The sequence below is a fragment of the Branchiostoma floridae genome, chromosome 4 (assembly GCF_000003815.2).
Source record: "Branchiostoma floridae strain S238N-H82 chromosome 4, Bfl_VNyyK, whole genome shotgun sequence".
NCBI classification, from domain to species: Eukaryota; Metazoa; Chordata; class Leptocardii; order Amphioxiformes; family Branchiostomatidae; genus Branchiostoma; species Branchiostoma floridae.
The window spans coordinates 32,735,862-32,749,807 of record NC_049982.1 but is presented as its reverse complement, the minus strand read 5'-3'; the positions used below and the strand labels follow the sequence as shown (position 1 = coordinate 32,749,807).

At 43.4% G+C, this 13,946-nt stretch overlaps 1 protein-coding gene and 1 long non-coding RNA gene across 2 annotated transcripts; both read left to right on the top strand.

Annotated features, from left to right (window-relative positions):
• Positions 1–3,503: 3,503 nt before the first annotated feature.
• LOC118414918 (putative polypeptide N-acetylgalactosaminyltransferase 9) lies at positions 3,504–10,782 on the top strand. Its single transcript, XM_035819257.1, has 3 exons — positions 3,504–3,742; positions 7,458–7,681; positions 10,443–10,782. The coding sequence occupies exons 1-3, from the start codon at positions 3,581–3,583 to the stop codon at positions 10,627–10,629; spliced, it is 573 nt and encodes a 190-aa protein (XP_035675150.1). The 5' UTR covers positions 3,504–3,580; the 3' UTR covers positions 10,630–10,782.
• LOC118414919 lies at positions 3,798–5,454 on the top strand. The gene is made up of 2 exons (XR_004831039.1): positions 3,798–4,025; positions 4,896–5,454. It is a non-coding gene; the product is annotated as an uncharacterized LOC118414919 (long non-coding RNA).
• Positions 10,783–13,946: the final 3,164 nt, after the last annotated feature.

The following is a 13,946-nucleotide window of genomic DNA, read 5'->3' as shown; positions in this document are numbered from 1 at the left end:
TACTTTTGAAATTATTTTTAAAATTAATTTTGGCGCTCTTGGTGTTTGAACTTGACGCTGCAGGTTACCTTTGTGCGGGCACGGCGTGTGCGCTGTATCTCCAGAACGCAACATGCAATTGTGCTGCTATTTGATACATGGGCCGATGCTAGTGTCCTAATGGTCAGGTTTGATTTTGGGCCTCCTAGTGTTTGAACCTGATACTGTAGGTTGACCCTGTTTTTGTGTGGATGGGGCATCCCCCAATATCTGCTTGGTTGTTAAAACAGGTGATGGTTGGGTTTGGGTTGATTGATAGGTCTTTAAGTTTACATGTGGAACCATCATCTGTTTTTGCAGTGGCCTGTACCACCTTCAATGTATCAGGTTACTTTGTATCACCTCAGTGGCAACCGTGTCTCCTGCCAGATGATATATCTGTTGCTGTATTGGTTAGAGTTTAAAGTTCTGTTACAAGTTCCTTTACCCTGTTTGGCAATCAGTAGAAGATACAACTTTCTAAAGTGGAGGAAAAATGTATAGAGCTTGAGTGTAAGAGAAAGGTGTGTTTTTCACAGTATTGAACCAATCTTAGTAAAAACTTCGGAGAAGTTATAGAAAATATTGACTGTCAAAGTCACGGAAGGAAATTTCCTTCAGGTCAGGTACTTCAACATTTACGCCTGGGGTCCAAATGGACACCACTCGGGTGGTTGAGGGTTATAAGAAATCCATACTATTGTTCTATTTATTTATTTATTTATTTCTGTTTTCTTTAACCAGGGTATGCTCCGATCAGTGGCTGGCACTGTTTTTCATGGAGGCCCTGGATACATAAGCAAATAACAATACATACAATACAATACAATATTTACATAATTACAAAAACAAAACCACATCCTTTTCCGTTCCAAGTCAAAAGGGGGTGGAGGTCAGAGGTCACACAACGTTCTTGCACAGTGTTTTGAATGTTTGTGTAGATGGAGCAGTTTTCACACTTAGTGGGAGTGCATTCCAGCTTTCTGCACCTCTATATGCAAATGTTCGTTTCCCAGATTCTAGCTTAACCTTCGGAATTCTCAACGACTGGTTTAAACTATGTCTGGTGGAATAGCTATGGGATTCTGATGTTCTGCTAAATATGTTAAGATACACAGGTAACAGGTTATATATTGACTTATAGACAGTTTGTAGAAGGTGCAATTTACGACGTGAGGCAAGGTCTTTCCAACCAAGAGCAGACAGGTGTTCGTTGTTGACATGTAACCTATACGACAAACCAAGTATGATTCTCACTGCACGGTTTTGTAGCTTTTGTAACTTGTCAGACAGACCTTTCCCACAGTTCCCCCACACCACATCACAATAGTCAACTTTTGGTAGAATTAGACAGTTAAACAACATAGCCAGTGTATCTTGAGGTAACACAGGGACAAGTCGTCGAAGAACACCAATTGCAGAAACAGCGTTGGTCAGTTTCTCAATGTGAAATTGCCATGTCAGACATGAGTCAAACCAGACCCCCAGGTACTTGAAACAAGGTACTACTTCAATGTGAGTTCCAGATAGATACGTAGTTAGTTGTTCATTCCCTAGGTGCAGCCTTTTAGAAGAACCAAAGAGCATTGCTTTGCACTTGCTGATGTTAAGTGTGAGTCTGTTTGTTTCGAGCCATTCGCTAATATTCTGCAGATCTGCATTCAGTGCCCTGTTTACGTCTGACACTGACTTAGCAGCAAAAAAGAGTGCGGTATTCTCTATAGGGCCTTGACAGCAGCCAATCTATTGCAGGTATACCGGGCGTGTATCAACCGTTTTTTATTCAACTGGAAGTCGGCCGACTTGTATTGCATTTCTAAAAAGCACTGCAATTCAGGTTAGAAAAGCTAGGAGACGTTTTTGATCCATGACATCGAGTCTTGTACAACGCATCTAACGTTATTATGATGGTAGATAACTGCAGTTCTATCAAGGGATATCAGGGGACGCTTTTATATAATCAATAAACAAGTGTTTGAGCAAAAGATGCTTTTCACCTGTGGCAAATGTTGTTGATTCCTTGCAAATTTGTACGGAAGTTTTACTTTGCGTATTGGAAGGTCCAAAATAACAATTCCCTGGTGGATAGGTGTTATGCTGAAATATTGAATTTATTACTAAAACCATCAATTTGTTAATGTTGTCTGTGCTTGTGCGTGTGTCTCTTTTTTGCACTTGACTGTGCTTGTATGTGTGTGTGTATGTGTGCTTGGGTGTATAGACGTGTGTTTGTTTGTGGTTTTGTATGATTGTAAGTGTCTGTCTGTGTTTTTTACCTGTTTGTGTTTAATTGTATGCATGTCTTTGTATTTCACCACAAGCACATGAAAGATATGGCCAGAAAGAGACATCTTTCCCCCAGACTATGGTGCCTGTCCTCAGCGCCTTGGCCAGGGGCATGGCTGGGGACCAATGGCGGTCGCACATCTCGTCGCCGCTCTTAAGGGCCCTTAAAAACCCTGGCCCCATTGGAATGCATTGCGCCAGGGTTTTTTACACCTATTTTTTTTATACCAAGGAAGTACCGCCGGCGCTTAGCACCAAGACATGCCCGTCACCCGCCCGCATCGACCTAGCGCGAAAGATCCGGATTCCGGGGCCGTCTGACCGCCTGAGGCGGTGAAATCGGGTCTACACCTGTCCAGCTTGATGACGTCATCATGGCCTCAGAGCCACAGAAAGGTATAATCGCAACATATGGCCAGAAAGACAAATCTTTCCCCCAGACTATGGTGCCTGTCCTCAGCGCTAGCGCCTTGGCCAGGGGCATGGCTGGGGACCAATGGCGGTATCCGATTTATGAACAATTCATGACTGTATCAAAGCCAATAGTTGTCATGTTACTTGTAATTGTACTTTGTACTAGTTTGGATGTCTTTCGTAAAGCAATTCTCTTGCCTAGCAAATTGCTTTTTAGCGCAAGTTGTTCATCTAAAGTTCATCTGTGTTGGTAGAAGTCATTCTTGAACTAATCTAACTGTAACATCCAACACAAAAATTGGACTCACCCATATTTTCGATTAAACAGCACCAGTCTATGTCGAGGAATGAACAATTCACTGCTGCCGTAAGTCACGTTATGCAGATCAAACAAACGAGAAAGTCTATGGCACCCACTGTCTCTGTTCAGGGATGATTGTAAAGCTCTGATGTAAAGATGGCTGCTTTAATCCATCTAGCAAAAATTCCGATTCTATGTCCAAGATTTTAACACTGGATAAAGTTAAAATCTTTGACAAAGAACCAGAACAGACTTGTAAACAATAAAAGCTACTTAAGAGAGTCAAAACATCTGTAGATGTCCGAAAACACGTACACTGCGATTAACTTTGATGCAAACAGCTGTGTCCGTCTAATTTTGTCGTTTCTCTGAACGCACGGGAAATACAATTAGGTGATACAAAATCGATCTAAACACCAGCCGTGCTGTTACCTAATAGCGCCATCTGGCCGATCTGTGAGAAGACACCCCGGGGGAACAGAGGATTGAGTTCCCGTCAACACACAGTGTTGCAACATTACAAACATATCACAAACAGTTACAGCAGGCCCCACTACAACCATGGAGAAACGTTCGCCAAAGTTGAGGACTTTTGTTCTCTACATCACCATGTTGTCTGTGCTGTGGCTGATGTTTGTTTTTATCGTGTTTACGCTGACGGCTTTGGACGACAGTAGATCACGTGAAGTCATGGATCAAAATGTGCGCTTTGCTTATCAAAAGGTGAGTTATCTCAATATCTTTTAACTATTTATTCTGTTCGCGCATTGGTCCGATAGGGATGACGTCACTTCCGGTTACCAGGTATATATAGAGGTGCACACCTTAGCACAACGTGCATGCTGCCAGATTCCCCGACCACGTCTGGGTCCACACTCCACCGGCACCGCCGAAGCAAACATGTCCAACCTGAAGATGCCGACAGGAGGTTTGCGTTAGTTCCAGCGCCCAGAGACGGTCGGTCTGGAACGCCGAAGGGACCTCGAGGGTTTAGCGGTATCGCCGGGTCGGTGTACGGGGGACGTTGGTCCCCCGGAAGGTTTGACGAGTTATTCTGTGTTCTCTCGTGTTTCAATTACCGTGTGTGTTTTCAGGAGTGCAGAGCTACATGTACCGTCCTTGTTCTTGCTGTGCTGGATGCCTGGAATTTCTGAGGGCCGGCTGTTTGTTCTAACATTTGCATTTCTATCGCGTATTCATATGTATGAGCTCTTAGCGGCTCGGGGGAGGATGGCCGCCTTACACCAATTTTTCGTTTTACAGCTTCAATTCCTTTTCCTAGGCCGGGTCGAGTTTAGGACGTTTTTAATTCACACTGGCGTTCTGTTCTGCGTGAACCTGAGTGATTCTTGTGTGGTTTCGTGACTTTGTGTATGTTTTTAGCAGCGTTCGACAGCCACATCCAAGCAGATAGTTGGTGCCCACGTGGCAAGCCGGTGGTTCTCTGAAATTCCTTTGTCGCCAGGTTTTTTGCATCCTTTCTTTCCTCTGCAAAGGAAACCTGTGGGTGCTGGCTTTTAATGCTGAGGTGTGGAGCAGAACGAGAGTTTCCAGATTTTATGTCATTTTCTGATTTTCGTGAATTTTTTTCAGGCAGGAACAGAGAAAGACGATGGCATGGTCCAGGAGGCTGTGTTGGGGTTTTCGGCTACCATTTGTTTTAGTTCGCTGTGTATGAGTGCGTACCTGTAAGGCGTGGTGACTGAGTTGTGGACACGCGTGGCCCAAGACACTCCACGTAACGCGGCTCGCTCGCATGTGGGATCTGGGCGGTGTGGAAGTTGCGTATGTTTTAGACTTGTCTGTCTGGGACCGGACCTGTTGCCGGGCGCCCGTCCCTTCCCACTGTCTCATGGTTCACGTGTTGTTTATACAGGTCTGACGCTCTCCCCCTCCAACAACAGGGATGCGCGGGACACACCACCACCCAGAGCCGGCATAAGCCACCCTCAACCTCGTCAGATGTGCGGCCTGATAGGACCCGTTGGTGGCCTGCACAAGCCTTAGCAGCAGAGAGGGCTCAAGACGCGCCAGGAACCTGTTAGCCGAACAGTTAGGCTGTAATGTTTTATGTTGTGAACCATGTTCTTTGTGCCGAACATAGTGCTACAAGGGACAGCGGTCAGAGGATCAGGGTCGACTGGCGCTCCAGTCCCCGACACCGCCCAGCCCCTGCCGGTCAGTTCAGCTAACCCCGCCGACAACTCAAGGAACTGTAAGTCATTTTCCCCCTACTTTTCGTGAATAGATTTTGACATATCGTTCTCCAGTGCGATGGGGTGCCGCGGGATGCTGGAGGGTTAGGAACTAATCGAGCAACCCTGTTTTGAGATTGGTCTGACCAAGAACGTCTTTGGTCTGACGCCGTTTATAGCACGGCAAGATATCATTCAGTGCGATGGGGTTCCGCGGTAAGCTGAATGACCCAAAAAAAATGTGCAGTCTTTCTTCAGCTCGGTGTGACGTTATCCAGTGCGAAGGGTTTCCGCGGAAGGCTGGACGATCCGAGAAACTGGGTTCTTTTAATCCTTTTTCGTGATTTGTTGTGATATCATCCAGTGCGAAGGGGTTCCGCGGAAAGCTGGATTCTTGGAAAACCCTAAAAGTTGTGTACGCTCTTGTTTGACATTTGGCGATTTTATCCAGCGCGACGGGGTCCCGCGGAAGGCTGGATAACATGCTATGCGAGAGTGTGTAAGGACTTGGTCCGGACTGAGGCTCGGTTATAGTGTTTGTGGGACACGGGCATAAGGAATGGAGTGGGCAATATGTTTTGCGTTTTTTGAAATTATGCACATAGGATTTTGTTGTTTTTCGGAACATTGCGGATTTTGCCAGATGCACTAGAGAGCTCCCTTTATGGGACATCAGAAGGGCGTGGTTCCCAAAGTCGCCGAGAAGATAGGATAGCATTCGAAGAATTTTCATTCCTGCCTGTTTTTCGCTCAACTTATGTACGTGGAGAAATTTAGATCGGTATTCTCGGCGTTGATTTTCCCTCAGTTTTCGAAGCGCGCGCTGCGGCCGATTAGAGTGGGTAAACGTTGTTTTGATGAAGTTCAGAGAAGAACATGATGAAGTGTGGGGGACAAGTCGAGAGATATAAGAAAGGGATTGGATGGGTAAGGGGAGAGGAAAGGTGAGAGAGTGATGATAAGGACGGGAAGACGGGATGAAGATAGGGAGTGATTTTAACAGTGTTCAGGAAGAGGAAAGGAGCGACTAGATACCTTTGGAAAGTATTATAGTAGGGAGGCGACGAAGTGAAAGCAATTGAATGCCGGCAATAGGTAGGAGCATAACAGCCAAAGAGGGCTGGGGCAAAGACGGCAGTTTTCCGCATCACTTCATACCGGAGGATCAATGGCGAACAGGACAAATAGGATACTATTTATTCTGTTCGCCCATTGGTCCGATAGGGATGACGTCACTTCCGGTTACCAGGTATATATAGAGGTGCACACCTGAGCACAACGTGCATGCTGCCAGATCCTCCGTCCTCGTCTGGGGCCTAAAGCGAACCCGCCCACCCAACCCTCGACATGTTCTCGCTTCGGGCGGTGCTGGGCGCCCGCTATACGGCGGGCGCATTAGCTCACAGACAACTTTAGGCTTCAGACGGCAGTTTTCCGCATCACTTCATACCGGAGGATCAATGGCGAACAGGACAAATAGGATACTGTTTTTGCCTGAAGAAGATATTCTTTTACTATATTATAGGCACATACCATTGTATGCAGTACCCATCTGCTTGATATTAAATATAGTTATACACTGTATAACAATGGGAGAACAAAAAAATGGTACGCTTCTCTCCTATGGTTAAGTCAGGTTCTACATTGCCCAATACTTATACTAAATGCGATGCACGGTACGTCGCTTAGCTGTCTAATTGTAACGTTCCATGTATCCAGTGTCTATTATCTAAATAGGAAATACAACGGTGCTCTGCTATGCTTTACTCACGTACCACGTGCATGGTATGCAGCATCAATTTGCTAGGTTTTAAATGCAATAATAGTACATTTCGTTAAAAAAAGTTAATCATTATAATTTATATAACTGGATACCTTTTTATTGAAGTTTTTCAACTGTAGTACAACACAAATTATTCTCACCTCGAATTTTCGTGGATACCTTTTTGCTAGATACAAATACTCTAGCATTCATCCTTACCATTCTTTGTTCACGTTCATTGTATCAAGTGTCTATTTACTAGATGCGATGGTTTTTGCATTTACCGAACATAGGATATTGTATTTCGAACAGGAGTTGGTACAGAATCTACACAATTTATTAAACCTCGACCATTTATCCACGTCATAGTTAACAAACCTAGCTCATACCCTAAGATTATGAAAGTGTTTGCAAATTTCTAAAATTATTGTTTTATGACGGCCAAGATATTTACGCTACTTATTTTTTTTTCTTCATTAAGCATGATATTCCGAGAAAACCTGTCAACTTGTCAACGGCCCTTGCCCGACCCCATGATGTGAACCGGATCCTCCCGGGTAAACTGGGAACAGGAGTGTACTTCGCTCCGCAGACAGACGAAGAAATGAGACTTGTTGCTGAAGGTTATGAGAAATACGCTTTTAATCAGTACGTCAGTGACATGATCTCTGTACACAGGACCTTACAAGACCTAAGGCACCAATCGTAAGTATCTATTCGATAATATATTGATATCATACTTCCAAAATGATGATAGCGTTCAGTACAAATGGACAGTTAAGCACGATATATCCTTCAATAACAAGCGTTCGTAGAACTCAACCTTCGTGAAATGGGTGAGGGTGTGGTGGTTTGAGGGTGTTTTTTTTATAGACATCTCAGGGGCTAGCCTAACAGTATATGATACGTCCGATTGGCAAAATTGTCCGGAATTCTACAGGATTTTTTCCGAGCCTATGTAGTTGCTTTGGGGTGGAATAATTTGGTTCACAGATTGTCATGGTATTTGGAATGCAGATAGTTTTTGTCATGGACTGTGAGCGAGGTCCACTGGAGATGCCTTACATAATCAAATTTTATCATACAAATTAGGGGCTAATTTGCATAGGTAATGAGGACAGTTTATAAGCCTACTTCATTTCATATTAGCAGATACTCAAACATAAGACACATGTAACTAACAAAGAGAGAAATACTAGCCTAACTGAGTAGTGTACTAGTATGTCCGATTGGGCCACAGCAAGTAAATTTTATGGATGACATCCGCGAGTGCATTAAATTTCGCCTGATTTCAGAAAAAAAAGAATTTTTTCTTCTGCAGGGACCGTCAACATGACGATAAAGTACCATAATTAGCAAATATGTTGTGTTGTAGCCTAATGATTGTACTTGTACAAGTGACAATTGCGAGGTACCCAGGACTGTAGTAGAAATAAAATTTATTGGATATATGGAAGCTATGAGTGTGCTTACCAAATTTGTTGATGATGCCAGTCTACGACACTAGTGTCACTTTTACCATACCAGTGCATGTCTTAAAAACAGGAATGAATGCCTTGTTGGCTCTGATGCCATGTTTTGTCCCTTTAATTCTTTTTACAACAGTCATCAGAACTTTATGGTGCCTATTTTTGAAAATGTAGCTGTCTTATTTTTTTTCACCTATCTTGTTTTTTTTCACCCTATCGCACTTTTTTTGCAGTCTGCAGAGGATGTCATCCATAAAATTTACTTGCTGTGGCCTTTGTAAAGATTCCCGGAATTTACACCAAGTCTTACGCGCGTGCGCAATTGCATCATCCCTTTGGAGGGTAATAACATGGGAAGGGTTGACGGATCGTCGTGATTTTTGATCTCTAGATAACTTGGGGGATGCCTTCTATAATCAAGTTCTATCAATGCAAACCAGGGGCTAGTTTGCACAATTAATTATTCCGCAGCATTTCATAACAGGACAGTCAAACGTACATGTATTACATTTGTAACTGAAAAAAAGATATTTATAGATATTAAATATGCACATTGCTGCCTAGCTCCGCAATTTAGTACGTTATATACTTCCAATGTGTATAATGGACTATCGAGATAAAACAAATATTGACGACTTGATACATTGCATGGACCTTTCCACAAAGTAATAATAGTTTTTTGTACAACCCCCTTTACGTATAATATACGACTCCTGCGGTAGAGATCATTATTGCCGACTTGTTGCTTGCAACAATGATGATGTAACATTCTTTGTTTCACAATGCAGTCCACTACATTGTGTATCCCATATGTCTAATGTACAGTCCCTATAAACAATCATATCAATGACTACAAGTTACTGTGAAAAACACTTAACCCTGTTCCACTTCGTACATAAACTTTACGTAACTTTGTCCAGCAATGTATTGTACCGGTAGTAACTGTTACGTGTATAGACCCTTTTAAAACGTATGATATACGCCCCTGTATACAATATCATCATTACCCTTATTCTTGGTCTACAGATTATCAAGTCTTATGGGATACATGTACACCCCATCGTGTATAATGTACTATCCCTATAAACCATTTTCTTGTAGTCTTCGATACAAACGTCTGTCGCAACTATGACCTTGGGGGTCACTTCCTGTGGGGTCGGCAGCCCACGCTGGCATGACGTAATCACCTAAATATAGAACCGTTACACCATTACACCCAAATATAGCCACACTGGTTTACTGCCGGACCTATTTTCCAACTACAAACATCCCCGGCAAAACCGTCAAAAGCCACTAAACGAAAAAATGCCTCGTATGTTTCTTCTCCTTCTCAAGAACTACCCACATACCAAATATCAGAGCAATCTGTCATGCCGTTCGCGAGCTTTCTGTACACAGACACGCACCATACAACGGTTTCCAAACATACCTATCGCATTCTGCTAATTACCTCCTAATTTGCATAACAATCATACAATTATGTACATCACTACCTAAGCTATCTGCATACCTACAGTCATTCCGATCCATCGACCCCTGCTTGCATTATTCCTTCTCAAAACCTAACACAAGAATGACTTTCACCGCCCCAGCAAAACCCCTAAGTGGCCAAAACTTCCACACCTTACTATTCATTTACACAGCTACCTACCACGTAAAAATCATCACCCAAAAAAGTCCCGAAAAAAAAATATCAAAACCGGAAGTTCTGCTGCAGTACAATAACACTCCGCTAGAGCGCCCTGCCGTAACGCAATTCCTACCATTCCTTCCTCATGTCTAACCCTACCCACATACCAAATATCAAAACAATCCATCCATGCCTTCCCCAGATATCAGGCTGACAAACGTCCCTCTCACACACAAACAGCACTCAAAACAAACCCTTCGTTTCACGAAGGGAATAAATCCCAGTTGCGCGGTGTGTGTTATAAATGACTAAACATGCGGAACATTGTATACCAAACGCAGCAAGGTTCACTGATACCAAATTTTAGTTGCAGGGAGAAAGCGTACTTCCAGCCTTTGCCGTCGACTAGTGTCATCATCGTGTTCCATAACGAGGCCCTGTCCACCCTTCTCCGCACGGTGTACAGCGTACTGGAGAACACACCAGCAGAACTGCTGCAGGAGATCTTACTGGTGGACGACTTCAGTTCGTACCGTATGTTAGACATTCATTGAAACACACCAGCAGAACTGCTGCAGGAGATCTTACTGGTGGATAACTTAAGTTCGTACCGTATGTTAGACATTCATTGAAACACACCAGCAGAACTGCTGCAGGAGATCTTACTGGTGGATAACTTAAGTTCGTACCGTATGTTAGACATTCATTGAAACACACCAGCAGAACTGCTGCAGGAGATCTTACTGGTGGACGACTTCAGTTCGTACTAGGGCTGGGTACCGGTACGGTGTACAGGTGTGACAGCGATCTCGCCCCCCCCCCCCCCCCGTGAGACCGATATCAATACCATACGGCGCAGTGCGCCGCATGGTAAACAAGCATGGTGTTTAAAAAAACACTGGCGACGGTTGTTTATGAATGTCATTAATCTTTTGTAATTAAATGTGGGGGAAGCATCATGGGTTGTATACCACATTACATTTCTCCGAGCTGTTACAGAAGTATGTAAAATGGGTGTGTGATTTTGTCTTTTCTGTTCAGCACAGAAGTAATATTGATGTGCAATGATGTGATTATTTCTATACGCAATGAGAGGTACACTCAAGGTAGATGGTAGTCTATTTACCTGCATGTATGCAGGTATGGTTTTCACGGGCGTGGGAAAATTTGGAAGCTGGGGATTTAGGGCGCTGTATCTCGAGAACGGATGGTGCGAGCACGACGATTTTTGGTACGTTGGTTGGGGGTGGTGGCCTGACACTCAGGTTTGATTTGGGGCCTCCTGGCGTTTGAACTTGACATTGCAGGTGGCATTTTTGGTGTTTTGGGGGCACTTTTGGCGCTGTGTGTCCGGAACGATACGCGCGATTGCAACGATTTTTGGTGCATGGATGGGGGGTTGTTGCCTGTTGCCTAGGATTGACTTTGGGCCTTGCCGCGTTTGAACTTGACCCGGCAGGTCGAATTTTGTGTCCGGGAGGGGTATTTCCGGAGTTATATCTTCTGAACGGTTGGTGCTGGCGCGATGATATTTGGCACATGTGTCGGCGATGGGTGAGTAATTCTCAATTTTGATTTTGGCGCCCTTGGTGCTTGAACTTGACATTTTAGGTTACCTTTTGTGCGGGCACGGGGCGTGCGCTGTATCTCCGGAACGCAAGGTGCCATTGTGTTGCTATTTGGTACGTGAGTTGTTGGTGGTTTCCTGGTGGTGAGGTTTGATTTTGGGCCTCCTAGTGCTTGAACTTGATACTGTATAGGTTGACCCTGTTTTGGTGTGGTTGGGGCATCCCCCCAATATCTGCTTGGTTGCTGACGGTTGGGTTGGGTAGAACCATCATCTGTTTTGGTTGATTGAGAGGTCTTTAAGTTTACACCTAGAACCATCATCTGGCCTGGGCCACCTTCAATGTATCTGACCTGCCAGATGATATACTTAGTCTAGTATCTGTTGCTGTATTTGTTAGGTACAGTTTGAGTTTGCTTCTTAGTCCGAGTTTGTGGTGTTTTGAGAGCTGTGTAGTACTGGGTTTAATGTTCTGGTACAAGTTCCTTTACCCTGTTTGGCAATCAGCAGAAGATACAACTTTCTAAAGTGGAGGAGAAATGTATAGAGCTTGAGTGTAAGACAAAGGTATGTGTATGATTTTTCCTGTTTCTTGTTGTTTCTTTGGGGATGCCATTTCCGTATTGTATGCAGGTAATTTGTAGTTTGGGGCTAGTCATATTTGCTTGATTTCTGGGCCTGCTTAATCTATAGTACGGGCAAGGTTAAGTGGTAGAGGCTTTGTTTTGTTTTAAATTTGGTATCGTTTGTTGCATTTTGTCACTGCAAAAATATGATGAAATTGTTTCCTCCTCTAAGCAGCTGCTCATTGATTTGGGGGGATGTTTGCTGGGTGTTCACTCTGACTACGACAGCTTTCTGAACTTTTTAAAGTTGCCAGCAGCTTGCCATTTATGAATGGGATTGACAAGGACATTTTGAGTATTAAATTCTGCTGTAAAATTTGGCTTAGGTACTTCAGGAGATTTAGGTTTTAGTTGGACGGATTGAACAAAATATCATACCACCCTAATGCTGCTGGATGGGGCCTACCACTATTCATATTGTCTATGGAACTACTGTAAAAATATAATTTTTCAAATTATGCAAATAACCTTCCAGTGTCAAGTGATATAACACTCCAGAAATAAATCTTTAATGAATATCATTGGTACAATAAGGAGATTTAGCAGCTGCATTAGGTCAGTACATTGAAATAGGAAGATATCAGTACTGAATATATCATATGTGACAGAACAACTACATGGGCCATCTGACTCTGAGACCAAAAAAGGTAGGAAAAGTCGTCTCAATAACTTTAAGGTACTGTGGTTGGTTACATGTTTAAGAAATCCAAAATAATTAATGTTCATCCATGCCCAAACTTACACATTCTGAAAATGGAATTTCAGACTTTTGCATGGTGCACAACCAACACGGTAAAAATACGCAACCAGGGACGAAAAGGAAAAAAAATACACAATAGGTCTACAGACATCTAATACATTTCATGCAGGCCTGAGGTCTACGAACTCTTGTTTATTCAGTAGGAAATGAGGCATTGAACTGAGGCTTGGTTAGTAGAAATTGTGTACTTCCCTGATCACGAGTTCAGACCAAAATCTAGTTGACGTTGTATAGGAACTTTTGGGTTCTTGTTGAGGGTAGGATGTAATGGCTAAATCCTTTGATTTTATAAACAGAGCATACATCCATCAAGTGAAGTTTACATGTATATTTCTGGGGGAACGACCGCCAATGATAGCATAGCAATTATCATGTTCACCATTGATATCACGGCAATAAATGGTTGTCATCAATGCATCAATGATAACACTGCAATTAGTGCTCTTCACCATTGATAGCATGGGAATTAGTGGTTCCTTACACATTAAAACAAATCAGAACAGGGCAGGGATCTAATGCAGGGGCGCATAAGTATTCATAAGATCCTTACGAGAAACAAACGATCCTTACGGAATTCATACGATTCACTACTAAGAAACATACGATCCTTATGGAACTCATACGATTCTTACGGAAATCATACGATCATTACGGAATTCATACGATCCTTACTAATTCAACATGGTGGCCCCGGAACTTGCATTTCTTCTGACGACATAGGGATTATCCCACCCTGCTAAGCCCTAAAACCTCCACCTGCACGAGTGCTAACTTATTGGGTGACATATCGGTGTATTTTGTACCTTTCGGCTAGCTGGGGAAAGGATATTAATCTGCAACAGAGCACGGCTCGGTGTGGTGGCGACAGATTAGTAAGGATCGTATTAATTCCGTAAAGCTAAGGGCACAACCCGCCGT